The sequence below is a fragment of the Rhinopithecus roxellana genome, chromosome 19 (genome assembly GCF_007565055.1).
Source record: "Rhinopithecus roxellana isolate Shanxi Qingling chromosome 19, ASM756505v1, whole genome shotgun sequence".
Classification (NCBI taxonomy): Eukaryota; Metazoa; Chordata; class Mammalia; order Primates; family Cercopithecidae; genus Rhinopithecus; species Rhinopithecus roxellana.
In genome coordinates, this window is record NC_044567.1 from 77,923,046 (window position 1) to 77,941,364 (window position 18,319).

The following is an 18,319-nucleotide window of genomic DNA, read 5'->3' on the forward strand; positions in this document are numbered from 1 at the left end:
ATGTGCAGCCCCCAATAGGTACTGCCAACCGGGCAGTCACCACGGCCGGAGAAAATGGGCGCCTTCCCCCTCTGCCGGGAGACAGAAAGGAGGCCTGAGCTCTGCAACATGACAGAGGCACCAACTCAGGATGGCATGTGTTCTTAAACTTTTCATTTTGTGACTCATGTTGTCACCCTCCATAGAGCCAATCATAAATGTTTTCAAAACAATTACAAACTCAATATTCTTTAAAAACGTTGATGCTGTGACAGTGCAAACAGCATTGATTTTATTGCTCGACTTCGGCATGGGCACATACATGTTAATTTTTAAAAACCATTTATACAGATGTTATTGATAAAGCTCATGTAACAAATGAGTGAAAATACAAAGAATATCAAAGCTAAAACACTCTGTAATAAATACAATGAAAATGATAAAACTTTGTTTTTAAAGTCAGTTTGAGAGAAGAATATTACATAAAGTGAACTAATTACATCTAGAAATAAAACAACTCAGCATTTGGAACAATCATCCTAACATGTTAAATACCACAAATGGCACCCGTTGACTGTACGCTTAGAAAACAAGCAGAAGGAGCTGCTCTACCAAACTAAGGATGGCTGGAACAGCCTCTAACTCCCAGCAATGCAATCAGTCCAATGCACTGGCAGTTCAAAGCCCAGATTAGTGTTGTAAAGCGAATTACACTGTATTTGAAAGAAGAGAATCTTGTGCTCCGGACTGTAAATATATGAAAGAAAAAAAGGCTTGGTAAAAAACCCATTCGGGGCAACAAACTATGTGCAAAACAAAATGTACACTATACACAGCACTATTTAAAAAGTACACCAAGATACAAGGCCCTCTGAGAGAAGACTCACCTCTCTGTATTGCCTGTGAGCTCTGCGAAGGAATCTCTGTTCATAACTAAGCATTCAGGATGGAAAGGCAAAAGTATGAAAACAGGTGTCACATATCTGAAATAACAATACAGCCAGAGGGAAGATAAGAAGAAACCAGTTAAGAGGGACACGGAAATAAAGATTCACATTAAACATGAGGTGCGAGTCCATGGTTCAGTAACACATTGGGGGTTTCTGCTTAGCACCTATTTGGAAGTAATCGGGTAATGTAACTTTGAAATGGAAATCTAAATCGTGTTTTTATAGATGATGGTGATAGCATAGACTGTTATGGAGAGTAATTTATTTTTTGGGGGGGTGGGGGGGACGGAGTCTCACTCTTGTCGCCTAGGCTGGAGTGCAGTGGTGTGATACTGGCTCACTGCAGTCTCTGCCTCCCAGATTCAAGCAATTCTCCTGCCTCAGCCTCCCAAGTAGCTGAGATTACAGGAGTGTGCCACCACGCCTGGCTAATTTTGTATTTTCAGTAGAGATGGGGTTTCACCATCTTGGCCAGGCTGCTCTTGAACTCCTGACCTCAGGTGATCCGCCCGCCTTGGCCTCCCAAAGTGCTGGGATTACAGGCGTGAGCCATGGTGCCCTGCCAATTTCTTTCTTTTAAAGCTCTATTAAGTCATTAGCATAAAGTTAAAAAGGCACTCAAAAAACAATGGTATTTGCCTGCTTTATATCGTATATTAAAATAAGTGATAGTAGCATTTCATTATTACTGCATCCCTGTCAGTTATGATTTATATAAAGTATTATGTACTTATTTTTTACTGAAAGATTTTAAAAGTAGGCACAATTATAAACTGCACTAGTGCTTTAATATAAAAGAGAGATGGGCCTGCAACTAATAGGGTACTACCATGACAGCTGAACATTACTGATTATCAAATAGCATAGAAACCACCTTCCATACATTTCAAGATGCTCTTCATACTCAGAATGCAATGTAAAAAAACAAATTGTTTGAGAGGAAAAAGGCAGACATAAGCATATTACCACTGCACAGTTACAACTATGACTAGCTTACTTGTGGCAGTTGAATGTGGCCAAATGAAATACATTAAAATACTTAAAAACTACGCAAGTAAGTTCTCAACTTTTTTAGAGCAGCAAAATCTCCACTTCTTTTATCCCATCCATTCCTCCCTGCCCTGCTGCACCCCATGAAAGCTTACTTGAAATTCCAATATATATAAGAGAAAAATAGGCTGTTCTGGGTAAAGGGGGTGGGGATATGAAGCCTGAGGCCCCTGCTAAATACCAACTAGGCCTTCCCCCTTGCTCCCTCTCTTTGCCCCTCTTCTCTTAAACCATTACTCCTGAGGCACCTCTGAGGAACCCTTTGGCGCCAAGAACACAGACTGAAACCCACTCCATCACATGAAACAGAATAGAGGACCTATTTACTTCATAACTTTAAATTCTGCAGCTTAATTATCTCATGAAAATTTGCTTATTTCACATCAATGTAAAAAAAACCCTGAATAGTGCATATTTCTGATGGTTGAATTTAAAAATCCAATTGTGATTTCAGATTTTTTCAATCCCTCACCCCAGAGTTTTCATTGCTTCTGGATCATACAACATGCCACACACCTTGAAAGCTAAATCTGGACGTTTCAAAATCAGATGCAAATCTTCAACACCAAGGGAAGTGGGATTCCCTTACTTCCAAAATGAACTCTTTAGTTTCAAAGTAATTTATGCCATAGAGTTAGAATCACTGTTCATACTACCGCCCCTCAACCCCACTTCATTCTGTTAGGTAAAAGCAGGATTTTCTAAGCTTATTAATAATCTTTAAGCAAAATTCTTCCTTTTTCATAATTTTACCCAATTAAAATTATGAGCAGTTAACACTTTAGGATAGTTTTGTTAATGGAAACTTACACTGTAGTAAAAATACAATATAAATTAGGTGCACCTGTCAGAGACTTTGGTTTATAGGAATAGTACATATATTAAAGATAAGCTGACCCAGCAAAATAATGAAAATCCCATCCCATCCACATGCTGTGAGAAGCTATAAAAATGCAGTATTTTAAGATTAAAAGTAAATCCAAAATACCTAATCTCATTGATTCAAGATAAAAACACTAGGTGTTTTTTTTTTTTTTTTTAAAGAGTCTCTTAAAAACAGGGAGCCCCTGAACACATCTTATTGTCACAAATAAATGACTAAGTTTAGACTAAACGTTTGCATTAGGAATCTGACAACCAAAATTATATAGCTGTATTCCAGGAAATTCGTTCTTGAAAAATGTAAAAAAGACCCACTTAGACTAAGCTGAAACATATAATGCAAAATATAATGCTCTGCCATAGAAAAACACAAACATGTAAATGGCTTAATTTCTTAAAGATGATTCTTTTAGCCAATTGTTTACAAAGGTAGAATAATTCAAAATAATTTTTTATTTTTATTTTTTTTACAAAGAGCAAGTACAGGAGCTGTTCAAAATTATGTATTCAATCAAAATGAAATGTGACTTGTACCGACTGCTGAAGTTGTCTTGATGTTTGAGAGACGTGAAATCTTTGAAGCAATTTGAATAGATTACCTTTTATAAAAATAGTAGTAGTCTTTAAGTGTAGAATACTGCCTAACTCTGGAAATGTAGGAAAAGTCAGCATTCTTTAGGTTCAAGATATTAAGTTTAAATAGCAGCTGAATGTGGCCTCATGGCAAAGCATAAAGACCTTTTTTTCCTTGAAAAGGAATTTCAAAATTGTCCTTTCCCCTCACAGTGTCCTAAAATGTAAAAAAAAAAAAAAAAAACGGGGGGGGGGTTGTTTTCCTGTATTTCAGCATTCTTTGAAACTCTGCTGAAAGGAGACTGTCAGTCAGGGTTGTATAAATAGAGTCCTGGGCAAATCCTTGAAGCTTGTCATTCCACAGCAAATCCACATGTTTCTTCAATGGCTGTTAGCAGCTTTTCATATAGCTTTTCATAGCTTTCATAGGGCGGAATGTCTATTCGATTGAAGCTGTGAATAAGCAAATCAAATTTTATACAGTTCATTCATAATGAGTAAACTGGCCCAGCAAGTGTATACCAATATAGCCACAACACTCTGTCACACAGAAAACTAAAAGGTATTTCTCTAAAACAGAGGTGACCACTTTTTAGTTTTCCTACCAATTTTCGAATAATCTTAAATTTAAATCGCTTAAGCTGCTTATCATTCCCTTTAAAGGCTCATTCAACACTAGTAAGTACAATAAAGAAAAAGTCCAATCTGTTCGGAACTAACACCTACGTACATGGAATGGGGAATAAAGCTACAAAAATACCTTACCAAGTGTGGGCTTTCGGCAGGTTGTTTGTGCAGGCATCAATCTGGTGTATGGTAAAGAGTCTCGGGCCTGCAGCACCTGCAAATGAAGGAAATGTGGGTGAAATCACTGCAGGTGCGTGCGTTCGTCACCAAAATCTTAGAATAAAACTGGCACGTAAACCACAGGATCTGGGGATAGGGGAATGCTAATGAATCCGCACGTACTACCAAAGGGCAGCAGGAAAAGCATCTGGGTTTTGAGAGCCAGAATTAACCTTGGATAAGGCTTAGATTCCGTAATACCTTCGTATTTCCATTTGAGAAAAAATTCGAGATTGAAATCCCTTTCCCAATTTCTATGTTTTAGAGAAAATCAGTATCCCAAAAGCATGAGAAGAAAAGTAATCAGGAAAATCCAAGGTAAAATACGTAGGCACACATTCAAAAAGATGACAACCTAATGCGAATTTAGATTTCACGACTCAAACTGGGCTGAGAGCAAAAGAGCCGTCTATAGAATCCATTTCAGTTCGCACAGACACCCCATATGAATACAGGTAGCAGAAAGACAACCTCACTTTATGCATCTGGGCAGTGTGATGCTGAGGAGCTCTCCTTACAGAGAAAGGCAGCACAGCTGAAAGCAGGTTCGCCCCAGGGATTTCAGAGCATGCGCTGTGGGCAGCACTGCCGAATTACGTACCAGTCTCGCTCTGTATGTCCTTAGTCATCACCGGCAGCTTTGACAATGAAGTGCTTAAGAGGTAAAGGAAGCAACTGCCACCCAGTGAAGCGCCACAATCATTAGCAATATTACAAGCTCTTCCCAAAATTAACCAGCTGATTCCACGGAAAACCATTCTTAAAAAAGGAATATGGTTGTAAACAAATGGTCTGATGCTATGCAGTAATTAAAATGTTCTGACCGAACAGATGGTTTCCATGACCCATGCTGCTTCTGTCTAATAAAGAACTGAAAAGTAGAGGGGAGAGGCATCCCAGGCAGGTAAACGTTTTCACCAGGTCGAGATGTGAGCATGAAAGTGAATGACTTCCCTTACAGGAATGTGCAACAGAATTAAAAGTAAGGTGACCAGAAAACAAAAGGCAGAGCATCACCACGTACGGTCTCTAGCATGCGGCACTCACTACAATCAGAGAAGCCCACAGAAAAGGCTCTTGGGAGGGGAACAAGAGAAAGGAAGGAGAAGAAGGTATCACAATGTGAGAGTCACAGGTAAGAAGTGAAAAGAGAATCTCTAAGCACACGGTTTATAAAATATCTACACAGACCCCATACTGACAGACCTGCCCCCACCCCTGGTCCACCTGCAGCCCAGCTTGCCTGCCCCTCAGGCTGTTACCTTGCAATGCTTTGAAGCCCTGCAGAGGCACTCGAGAGGACCCTGTCACAAACTGAAGCAATCGTGCTCGTCGCTCTTCATCAAAAAACTCCACAGCTTTCCAGAACCATTTGACAATGTTGCTGTCTGGTGTACAGTGTTTTAACCGGGTGTTTACCTTCCAGTCACTAACATCTATCTTTCCAAGTCCACAAATAATAAGCTGTGAAAATAGTACACAGTAATGAACCTGTGGAAACCATAGCCAGGTCAAAAATCCTCAAAAGAGAAATTCAGATTTGTACTGCTGGCTCTCATTTGCTGGCTTTTCAAATTGACATACCAGGTTCTAGGCTCAGAGATTTTAATTCTGTGCATCTGGGGTGACAGTTGGGTTCTATATTTTAAAAAGTTCCAGAGGTATCTACTCATTGCAAACTCCCTCCCCAGGGTCTGAGAACCACAGCTGTGATAGACTTGACCAGGTAAAAAATTGTGACTGTTTCATAAGTTCATAATAAAATTATAAAACTTTAAGAAAATGGACAACAATTGAGATCCAAAGAGTAAATACAGTTGATATGTGCCTTCTTTGGACCTGTATCATCTACTAGTTTCAATACCTATTAGCTTTGTTGATTGAGGGCAATTCAATCAATGTCCTCTGCTGTAATATGGCAGTAACATCCATTTCACTACATCCTGTGGAAGCAACCAATAATGCACAGAAACTTTAGAAATGAGTGTTGAATAAGTGATTCATACAATTTGCTTAATTTTTTTTTTTTTTTTAAGACAGAGTTTCGCTCTGTCTCCTAGGCTGGTGTGCAGTGGCATGATCTAGGCTCACTGCAACCTCTGCCTGCCTCCTGGGTTCAAGTGATTCTCCTGCCTCAACCTCCCGAGTAGCTGGGATTACAGGCATGCACCACAATGCCCAGCTAATTTTTGTATTTTTCAGTAGAGACAGGATTCCGCCATGTTGGCCAGGCTGGTCTCCAACTCCTGGCCTCAAGTGATCCACCTGCCTCAGCCTCCCAAAGTACTAGGATTACAGGCGTGAGCCACCATGCCTGGCCCACATTTGCTTAATAATCTTAAATTGATATTAAAGCACAAAATACATGAGCACATTGATACAGACCTCTGCTAAACACATCCTGATGGAGGGTCACACAGATGAACTATATCCAAATCATTTTGATATTACTAATACATCTCCCTAGGGTCCAAGACTAACTCACCATACTAATCTAACATGTTTATAATAGCGAATTCCATGTGTACTATAAAACATAACTTGCAAATCCTAGATTTTATAGAATTAAACCGAGGATTAATGTATACAACGCTAAAATAAATGTTATACATATCATCTTTAAAAATGGGTAGGGTGTGGTGGCTCATGCCTGTAATCCCAGCACTTTGGGGGGACAAGGCAGGCAGATCACTTGAGGTCAGGAGTTCAAGACCAGCCTGGCCAACATGGTGAAACCCTGTATCTCCTAAAAATACAAAAAGGTAGCCGGGCGTGGTGGTGGGCACCTGTAATCCCAAGGCATGAGAATCGCTTGAACCTGGGAAGTGGAGATTGTAGGGAGCCGAGATCCTGTCAGCCTGGGGGACAAAGTAAGACTGTGTCTCCACAAAAAAAACCCAAACCCCCAAAAAGCTGTTAGCCAGGTGTGGTGGTGCACACCTGTAGTCCCAGTTACTGGGGAGGCTGAGGTGGGAGGATCACTTCAGCATAGGAGTTAACCATGAGCTAGGATCATGCTACCGCACTCCAGCCTGGGCAACAGAGTGAGACTCTATCTCAAAAATAAAAATACAAAGTTTAATGATTCAGGCCTGGTGCAATGGCTCATGCCTGTAATCCTAACACTTTGGCAGGCAGAGGCAGGTGGACTGCCTGAGCTCAGGAGTTTGAGACCGGCCTGGGCAACATGGTGAAACCCCGTCTCTACTAAAAATACAAAAATTAGCCAGGCGTGGTCGTGCACACCTGAAGTTCCAGTTACTCGGGAGGCTGAGGCAGGAGAATCGCTTGAACCCGAGAGGCGGATGTTGCGATGAGCAGAGATTGCGCCAATGCACTCCAGCCTGGGCGACAGAGTGAGATTCTGTCTCCACAAAAAAAAAAAGAAAAAGTATAATGATTCATTAGCAGTAGAAACTATATTCAAAATCCTAACTCTACCAAATAAAGTCTCCAGTAAGGCTTCCATAGGGTTCTGAAATAAAATCTCCAACAAAGCGTCTACAGGGTTCACTGAGTTACCACCACACTGAACAGGGAGGAGGTTATATCCAAAAAGGATTATGGGTGTGTTTAATGACATAAAAGACTCCTCCTAAATTCTTTTCCTCAGAGGAATGGCAGTTAGAAGGCCAAATCCTCGTTTATTGTATAAAGAGATGAAAATGCATTATATTGCAACCTTATCGGCATTCCTGCTACGTTCTCCTCCAACTACTTCCTTCTGGCTATTTCACTGTGAACAATTCAATCACAAAAGGAATGGGGAGAGTATTAAGTAAGACCAACCTTTTTAGATTTGTTTGCTAACAGGTCTGTTAACAGATTTAGTTAGAAAGGACATTGAAGGCAGTGAATAAAATCATGTTTCAAATTATTAGTAGACTTCAAATATTTGTGTTATCCCTAACTACTAAATAAATGTGGGAGCCTGAATAGAATTAAACCTCATGTTTCTTAGTAGTTCAGTAGGAAATTCAGATATATTTGTCAAAGGTCTTAATTACAAAACCAGACCTGAGGTGTTTAAGGGATAGCTTTAAAAGGAAACAAAAAACTATTAACTGTTTTGTATGGCTGTTAATCTAAAGACATTTAGAGGCCAGGTACGGTGGCTTACACCTGTAATCCCAGCACTTTGGAAGGCCAGGGTGGGTGGATCATTTGAGGTCAGGAGTCCCAGACCAGCCTGGCCAATGTGGTGAAACCCTGCTTCTACTAAAAATATAAAAATCAGCTGGGCGTGGTTGCGGGTGCCTGTAATCCCAGCTACTTGGGAGGCTGAGGCAGGAGAATCACTTGAACCCAGGAGGTGGAGGTTGCAGTGAGCCTAGATCATGCCACTGCTCTCCAGACTGGGCGACTCTGTCTCAAAAAAAAAAAAAAAAAAAAAAAAAAAAGGATACAATTTATCCTAGGTGTTTTACTTATTTTCTCAATGATCTTGTCTATCAAATGCTTTCTTGCAAGCTTAGTGCAAAACCAACTGAGAGTAGGCTCTTACCCAAATTAATTTCAATATGGTAGATTAATGAGGTTTTACTTAACTAAATCAGTAACCACTAAGTTAGGGAATAAATATATATTGGAAGAATGTACATATAAGTCATGAAATCTGTTTAAGAAAGTACAGGATAGAAAAATAAATTTAAAATGTTCACAATATAAGAGAGATTGCTCACAGCCAGGCATGGTGGCTCAAGCTTATAATCCTAGCACTTTGGGAGGCCAAGGCAGGCAGATCACTTGAACTCAGGAGTTTGAGACCAGCCTGGGAAACATGGCAAAACCTTGTCTCTACCAAAAAAAAAAAAAAAAAAAAAAAAAAAATACAAAAAAATTAGCCAGGCATGCTGGTGCATGCTTGTAGTCCCAGCTACTTGGGGGGCTGAGGTGGAAGGATCATTTGAGCCCACGAGGCCAAGGCTGCAGTGAGCCATGACTGCACCACTGCACCCCAGCCTGGGTGACGGAGTGAGACTGTGTCTCAGAAAAAATAAGACAGAGAGAGAGAGAGAGATTGTTCATTCACAGAGATTCCAAAGCATGAAAGGCCTTCAAAAGCATGAAAGACTTTTCCTGTGAATAAGAATTCTCAAGCACAGAACCATGAAACTTAGAAAGTACCAGAAATATGACTTTCCTGTAAAACTAAGTAACAAAATAATTCCCAATCCTTTCTTGTTATACTAGTGATGTTCTAATACTAATGCACTAACCTCTAACTCCTTCTCATCAAATGTCTTCAGCAAATGTTGTGGAATTACTTCATTAAATCCTTTCTGCAGAGCCAGGAATTGAGCCTCAATGCCTCGTAAAAATCTCCAGTTCACATAGAGCCTGTAAACATTAGGCAGGATTGTGTATAATCACACATATTTTCAGATCTGGTAATTATTATAAATCTCTACTTTAGCAACATTGCATTTTACAAGCAAGCATCTAATTAACAATTTAGCCTAAAGTCTAAAAATAAATCTCAGACTAATGGGGATAAATGATCCCTGAGGTGTGACACAGTTCAGTGTTGATGAAAAGTGGTAAATTTCTACTAACAACAGCAGCATCAGCAGAGCAACCCTTCGAATCAGAGAAGCTCCCAGGAAACAGGACGTCTACTAGAGCTGAGTCTTGATGAAATTTCTTTCTAAACTTACAGCATACATGCCAATAACTAGAATAAAGAGCTCTTTCACTCAAAAATAACTATTTTTCTGATTTTACTTGTAAATGTAATTTGAATGTGTTGGGTGTTTTGTTTCTATTTGAGGGAGGTCTATGGGAGAAGATGAGGTAGAGAATCCTCATACCAAAAATGTGAAGAAGAAACAGTAAAAGCCAATAGCAAGCACTTTTTGATTAAATAATCATTGTTCTCTAGAGGATATAAAAATTCTGGAAGATGTAATTTTACCAATAAAAAATGCACTAAACTACATCTACTGTGTGAATGTATGATTTATACGTGAATTTCTTTTATTTATCTACCTACCCAAGAAGATCTCTCCAGCTCATACATCACAGAACTTAATCTCTGTCAAATTTGTTAACATTTCCAAATTTGGAGAAATGGTTCTCCACTTCAAGAAATAAGTTACTTAACAATATATCCTTTGGAGGACCATATTTTTGTTTGTTGGGCTAAGGGGACAGTAAAACTGTATAACTGTAAAAATTTTTATTTATAATTTTTAATCTCATAACTGTAGCTGGCAAGAGATTAGTACCGTGTGCTGTAAACACGACTGAACCCTGGAGAGTGGGATCCAGGGACTGAGTAGTACACACGAGGTCTTGAAAAGGAGATACTGCTAAGACTTAGGAAATTCTCATTTGTTCTTTCTTTTTTAATTATTTTTAATTTATATTAGATAGAGTTTCGCTCTGTCGTCCAGACTGGAGTGCAGTGGTGCGATCTCAGCTCACTGCAACCTCCACCTCCCAGGTTCAAGTGGTTCTCCTGCCTCAGCCTCCAAAGCAGCTGGGATTACAGGTGCCTGCCAACACACTTGGCTAATTGTTGTATTTTTAGTAGAGACAAGGTTTCACCATGTTGTCTAGGCTGGTCTCAAACTCCTGACCTCAGGTGATCCACCCACTCTGGCCTCCCAAAATGCTGGGATTACAGGCATGAGCCACCACACCCAGCCTGTTCTTTCATTTTTTAAAGTAGAAATGTAATACATACGTTTTATGTATGTAACAAAAAACCAAACATTAACTATGGAGACAGTAAAATATGAAAGTCCATTCTTTTACCCTCTTTCTCCTCCCTATTTCCAGTCCCATCACCTCCACTCCCTCATCCTAGGCAAAAACTTTATTTGACTGCAGCCTCCTGAATATCTTCAGTATAATTATAAAAAAAACAGCCAGGCACGGTGGCTCACGCTGTAATCCCAACACTTTGGGAGGCCAAGGCAAGCAGATCACGAGGTCAGGAGTTTGAGACCAGCGTGGTCAATATGGTGAAACTCCATCTCTGCTAATAATAAAAAAATTCGCCGGGTGTGGTGGCATGCACCTGTACTCCCAGCTACTCGGGAGGCTGAGGCAGGAGAATCACTTGAACCTGGGAGGCAGAGGTTGCAGTGAGCCAAGATTGTGCCACTGCACTCCAGCCTGGGCAACAGAGTGCGACTCTGTCTCAAAGAAAAACAACAGAAAACAAAAACCAAAACAACAACAAAAAAAACATAGACTTTGTTCCTACATAATTCTTGTAAGACTTAGTTTTAAAATTTGACAGCTTATGCAGTCTTTCTTTTAAATATCCACATAATATTCTGTTGAGTGTATAATATAATCATTCTTCTCTAAAAACATTTTAGTAGTGTAATTTTTACAAGTAGTATTTAATTGACTGTCCTTTCCTGTACTTCTTCAATTTCATGTGTGTTTCTGCAGAAGAGTCCTAAACACAGAGCTGCTAAAGGGCACGTACTGCTGGTATCAAACTGCTTTCCAGAAAAGCTATGCCAGTGTTCACTCCAATCAAGTGGACCTCATTTTTAAACTAGGAACAATTTTAGTAAGATTTGGGAACATGATCTATACAAAAAAAGTATAGCATGCAAGTTTCTGTGTACATACAGTAAAGTTCAAGTTCAAACTTCCAAAGCTGATTACCACAGTTTTATGTTTAGTAGACTTTTTATTTCTCATAAGCCAAATTAGCCCAATACATAAAAATGCCTCAAATTTACTTGATGAAATCTGAAAAACATTTATTTACATTTATCCCTAAACTCACAATGTGCTCGTTTATAAACAGGCTAAGTGTTAGTAATATATAGCACAAAAGCCCTTCTGAATTGCCACCTGTGATAGCTACACCACACGTGGCCCCACTGCTCACATCTCCTGGTATTCACACCTTTGTACAGCTCCTCTTCCATGATGAAACTGGGCTGGCTGTCTCAGTTTAACCAGAAGTAGACAGCAGAAGTCATGTTGGCCAGGACCAGGCTTAGGCCTTAAAAAGATCTAGCAGCTTCTGCTTTTGAGCTTTGGAAAGCTGGCCACCCCATAAGAAGTCTGGCTATCAATCCAGCGGGTAACATGGTTAACCTTCATTACAATGAAGGGACAAACTTTTCAGGGAGAGAGAGTGGCTATGGGGAGACGGAGTGGTCATGGAGAGAGGGAATGGCCTTTGATATCACAGAGGGAGAACCAAGGAACTCAGCCAACAATGAGAACTAGGCCCCAGTCAGTGACCCCAGTCGACAGCCATGCCAGCTAGCCCTCGGCCATTTGAGTTATCCTAGTTATGAGTGAAGAGGCCATCTTGGTGTTGCAGGCCTAGCTGACATCTTGTGGAACAGCAGTGTGTCATCCATGTTGTTCTTTTGCCCAATTTCCTGACCCTTGGAATTGTGAGAAATAATAAAATGGCTGTTCTTAACAAGCCACTAAATTCTGCTGAAGCAGATTTTGTAACACTAAGTAATACTATCTAAATATTTAAGTTTGTTCATACTAACATCCTAGAACATTTAAAAAAAATTCAGCCTTGAGAACACACGAGTGTTTACCTGACATATTCTTTTTTATTTTCTTCATTAACAGGGATACTTTTGCCATTTGGTTTAAGTTCATGCTGAATAATTTCACCATATGCATTATGTTCAACACAGAAGGTATGGTCCAAAACACCTGTAATATCATTCTCACTGGAAAGGAAAGAGGAAGAGATAGGTAACTGGGAAACCTAAAATACAGACCCTATAGATGTATTAACTGGTGAGATAAAACTAAGATCATTTTATAATATGACAAATGTGAGGTCAGATTCAGCTTATGAACTCTTAAACTACCACACTACCTAGTTCTTTCTGGACAGAAAAGTCAAAGAGCTTTAACCTTCATAAACACAGGAAACATTTAACTTCCTGAGTGATGAGAAAGAGCCCTGGTCAGAGCTGGGACTTGCTAGAACCACCAGTATAGGACAATTTCAGTTATATTTGGCATTCTGAAGAGCCCTACTCAGTACTGTACTCCAAGGGGCCAAGTGCCTGTGTATCCCTAGTTGAGAAAGCCACTGTATACTTTATAAAAAATAAACATTTCCAGTGTATCTTCATAAAAATAACGACCTCTTGCAAAACAGAATCAGTTCTTAGCTTAAATTCAACAATTAGTTCTTATCTAAAAGTACGGTTCCAACAATCGCCACTTCATTAAAAGCAATGGCAGCAACAATTTGCTATTCTAACACTTGCAGGTTTGGAACAGAATTTGCATCACATTGAGGAAATAATTATACAAAGTACTTTTAAAAATAGAATAAACTAGTTTTTTTTTTTCTTTTTAAAGTAGTAACACTTGCTAAGTTTAAGGAATTTGAAATATATAAAGAAGCTACAGAAAGGGGGAAATCATATGAGATCCTATCACTCAACCACTCAATATTTTCTGTGTAATTTTTTTTTAAGTACATCGGTTTTGAAACTTTTTTTTTAAAGCTCAAGAATTTAACTATAATGAAGAGACAGAAGACTCAATACATACAGTATCCACACTAAACTGTTATGAAGATCTGGATCTACTAACTCCATGTCATCCAAAGTAATCGACTTCCCAAGCAATTGCTTATAAAAAGGCAATGTGAAACCACCATCAATATAATGTCCATGAAACACAGCCATTCCCATTATTCGTCCAACAAAGTGGAAATAGGATAAATGTTCCTGAAATTGAAAAGAGTGTATATACTCAAGTTAGAAACTACCCAGGAAAATTTTAATAAAAATGAAATATTTCAGCAACATTAATTTTTTTGAAAATAAGCATAAAATTTGTACTCTTCAATATAGTCAGGAGGGAGTATTTCTCTAGGGCATGCTCAGGAGTCTCTAGGTCACTCCGGAACAGCATATTCCACAGGGTAATATGCCCTTCTCGCGGGGGTCAGTCATTCTGTAAATTTTATCTTTTAGAAATTAAGTCCAAACTATGGTCCCAGCGCTTCATTCAACTACTTGCAGATTCTTTTCTCTTCCTTCTCTCACTTCCTTGCTGAGCCCTTTGTCATGAAAAAAAATCTTTCAATTCTAAATCTCCCCGCCTCCTTGACCTAACCAGAAATTAAACATCAAAACACCATAGATTTAAGAGCACAGACTTGGTGTCAGGCTTGAATTAGAATCATGATTCTGCTAGTCACTGGCGTATGGACAAATTAACCCCTGTAGGACTAACTGTCCACATCTGGAAATACGAGGATAATAACAGTATCTTAAAAGCATCTCTATGAGGAGTAAAATGAGGTGATGTTTGAAACCCATGGAACTGGACCTGGCATGCTGTAAGCCCTCAATGAATGTGGGCTATTGTTACTACAGGGGCAGCAGTGCGCCCTCCAAAAAGAACCTTCACCTCAAAATCCTCCCTAAATAATTTCCTGAAACAAATCTAACATTTCTACCCTTTTATATATATTTGGTCTTTCGTCACAGATTATTTTGTTAGATGTTTGTATTTTTAAGTTCTTTTTTTTTTTTTTGAGACAGAGTCTCGCTCTGTCACCCAGGCTGGAGTGCAGTGGCGCGATCTCGGCTCACTGCAAGCTCCGCCTCCTGGGTTCACATCATTCTCCTGTCTCAGCCTCCCGAGTAGCTGGGACTACAGGCGCCCGCCACCACGCCCGGCTAATTTTTTTTTGTATTTTTTTTTAGTAGAGACGGGGTTTCACCGTGTTAGCTAGGATGGTCTCGATCTCCTGACCTTGTGATCTGCCCGTCTCAGCCTCCCAAAGTGCTGGGATTACAGGTGTGAGGCACCGCGCCCGGCCAAAACTAAGTAATCTTTTAAGCTCATCTTTAAACCTCTTTGTTTCTTTTTTAAAAGTAATAAAACACACACACGCATGCACACACACACGTACGCACACACATATATATTTACCAAAGTTGCATTACACTATTTGATAACCTTCTTTTCCCTTAACACATCATAAACACCAACTTTCCAAATCATTAACTATTATCCCACATGATCATTTTAGTGGCTGGCTGTATAGTATGCCCTTCTATGGAAAGACAATATAAGAACAATACATTAGTAATAACTGCTAACTTCTGTTGAGTGCTTAATAATGTAATTGATGCGAGTTGTACAGTTAATAACATACAGCACTGTGCTAAATGCTTAATGTGCTGGTCTCCATTTAATTCTCATAACCCCTCTTTGAGGTACAAATTTATTTATTAGCAATGACAAAACTGAAGCTTAAGTCCATGAACTTGCCCTGAAAGGTCACAAAGCCAGTAACCGATGAGGCCACGGTGTGCCTTTCTAATTCCAGAAGCTAAGCCTTTAATCATTTGTGTGATTCTGCTTCATGTCATAATTTAATCAGTCCCCGCTCTTGAAGACAACTATATTGTTCTCAGTTGAGTGCTACTATAAACAATAAACATCCCTGTTTCCAAATTGGTGCATGTATCTGTAATCATCTGCTTGGGAAAATTTTGTAGAAGAGGAATTGCTGAGTCAAAGGGTACAACTAAGACAAGGACAAATAATTTCTATATAATAAACTACATTAATATGTAAACATGAAAAGCATTACAGGTCACAATTCACATCAAAACTTCAAATCATACCGGATTAACTGCAGAATCAGGATTGATCTGCAATGTATAGATATCATCTCTTGAATATTGGAAGAGGCCATAGTATGGATTCAGCATTTCATGTGACAAGAGATACAACCATTCCCTAGAAAACAGATATGACCAAGGAATTCTTTTGTTAATGTATACATTTTTATTAAGATATGCCATTAATTCATCATTTTAGCAAATAATTTTTTAAATTAATAAAAGGCAAAAAAGCACTAACTGTAGTTATGTAAGATCACACTGGAAAAATCTACCATGCCAAATAGCAAATAAAAACTCTATTATATTGAAGTAACATCTCACTCAAAATTTAGGAAATTTTATTGCATTTTAGCATCAAAGAGTACAAAAGTATTATCTAACAGCTCAGCTACTCACGAGATGATATAGTCCAGTGGTCTCTTACTTTTAATTGCCAAATAAATTTGTAATCCATAATAAACATAAAACAAAAGGAAGAATATGGTTTTATTTCAAAATGTCCCTGTGAGGCTGGGGACGGTGGCTCACACCTGTAATCCCAGCACTTTGGGAGGCCAAGACAGGTGGTTCACTTGAGCTCAGGAGTTTGTGACAAGCCTTGGCAACAAGACAAAACCCCATCTTTACAAAAAATATAAAAATCAGCCAGGTTGATGGCATGTGCCCCTAGTCCCAGCTACTTGGGAGGCAGAGGTGGGAGGACTGCTTGAGCCTCGGAGGTCGAGGCTGCAGTGAGCTGAGATCACACCACTGCAGCCCAGCCTGGGTGACAGAGTGAGACCCTGTCTCAAAGGAAAAAAAAAAAAAAAGTCCATGTCATCTATACTATCCTGGTCTACTATCACGGCAGATTTATACCAGTTTATACAGACATATAATATAGTATTGATTTACTCTTCATTTTGGACAAGGGTATATTTTGTTGTAGTGTTAGTAAGAACACTTCATTATCCATTTCATTATCTTTCACTGTATAAACCCTAAAACATACCATGATAAAAATATAAGTGGGCAAAGATTGAAGGCATTTGGTGTAGGTATGGACTCAAGGGCAAACCTGCATTCTTTGGGTATGTTCCATACCACTTCTTGACTTCAAATGTAAATCAATGTTTTTAAAACCTGGAATAAAAAGTACTACCACCTTGAATTTGTTAAATCCTTCACATTTTTCAAAGTATAAAAGATAATTTGTTACTCACTTTGGAAATTCACTAGTCTAGGACTTAAGAGATGTAGTTCTAGTCTTAATTATTGTCATTCCTCGGCTAGGGAAGGTTATTTAAATGATATATTTTGGTATTATGGATTAAACAGAGTGAATAATATTTTTGAGCAAATGCAGAATAGTATTAAAACTAGTTAAAGGAAAATGTTTCAAAAGTCTATGTGATGGAGTCTAAATCAAATTACTACCGTTATGTAACATTTGAAAAACTACTCTAGAGATTAAAAAAAGAAGTGACGTCTCCACATAAGCAGCCTTCCCAACATAACACTCATCTGATGTGTCTTGTGGTTTTGGTGTGTGTATGTGTTTTTTAAAAAGAAAATCTGAATTTTTGTTTTGTTTTACCAAGTATTTAGAACACAAATAAGAGCAGAACTCAACTACTTTGAGATTCTACTATGGAATAAAGTTCAGAAAAACCAGATCACTGTCACATTCCATTTATTCTGCTCAAACCCTGACAGTAGTAAAGTTAAAAAACAAAAAACTGGGCTGGGTGCAGTGGCTCATGCCTGTAATCCCAGCACTTTGGGAGGCCAAGGAGGGCAGATCACGAGGTCAGGAGATAGAGACCAGCATGGCCAACATGGTGAAACCCCGTCTCTATTAAAAATACAAAAATTAGCTGGGCGTGGTTGTACGCGCCTGTAGTCCCAGCTACTCAGGAGGCTGAGGTTACAGAATCGCTTGAATCTGCGAGGCAGAGGTTGCAGGGAGCCAAGACTGCACCACTGCACTCCAGCCTGGCGACAGAGTGAGATTCCATCTCAAAAACAACAACAACAACAAAAACTGACTACTAGGCAGGCATGGTGGCTCACGCCTGTGATTCCAGCACTTGGGAAGGCTGAAGCAGGAGGATCACTTGAGGCGAGGAGTTTGAGACCAGCTTAGGCAATATAGATGCTGTTTCTACCAAAAAAAAAAAGTTTGAGACGGAGTCACGCTCTGTCGCCAGGCTGGAGTGCAGTGGCATAATCTCGGCTCACTGCAACCTCTACCTTGTGGGTTCAAGTGATTCCCCTGCCTCAACCTCCTAAATAGCTGGGACTACAGGTGTGCGCCACTACACCCAGCTAATTTTTTTTTTTTTTTTAATTTTTAGTAGAGACGGGGTTTCATGTTGTCCAGGATGGTCTCGATCTCTTGACTTTGTGATCTGCCCACCTCGGCCTCCCAAAGTGCTGGGATTTACA

The 18,319-nt window shown here is 39.3% G+C and overlaps 1 protein-coding gene across 3 annotated transcripts in view; it reads right to left on the reverse strand.

The window, feature by feature from the left end:
* Positions 1-226: 226 nt before the first annotated feature.
* SMURF2 (SMAD specific E3 ubiquitin protein ligase 2) overlaps positions 227-18,319 on the reverse strand; it is a 120,937-nt gene continuing 102,844 nt past the window's right edge. For 2 of the 3 annotated variants that reach the window (XM_030923964.1, XM_030923965.1), the window contains 7 exons: positions 15,893-16,007; positions 13,797-13,975; positions 12,818-12,955; positions 9,500-9,620; positions 5,543-5,744; positions 4,200-4,275; positions 227-3,887 (listed from right to left, as the gene is read on the reverse strand). In XM_030923964.1, the coding sequence (XP_030779824.1) occupies positions 3,788-3,887; positions 4,200-4,275; positions 5,543-5,744; positions 9,500-9,620; positions 12,818-12,955; positions 13,797-13,975; positions 15,893-16,007 (931 nt within the window). In that variant the 3' untranslated portion in view covers positions 227-3,787. The remainder of the gene's footprint in view (positions 3,888-4,199; positions 4,276-5,542; positions 5,745-9,499; positions 9,621-12,817; positions 12,956-13,796; positions 13,976-15,892; positions 16,008-18,319) is intronic. The other variant, XR_004055134.1, reaches the window with a different exon arrangement.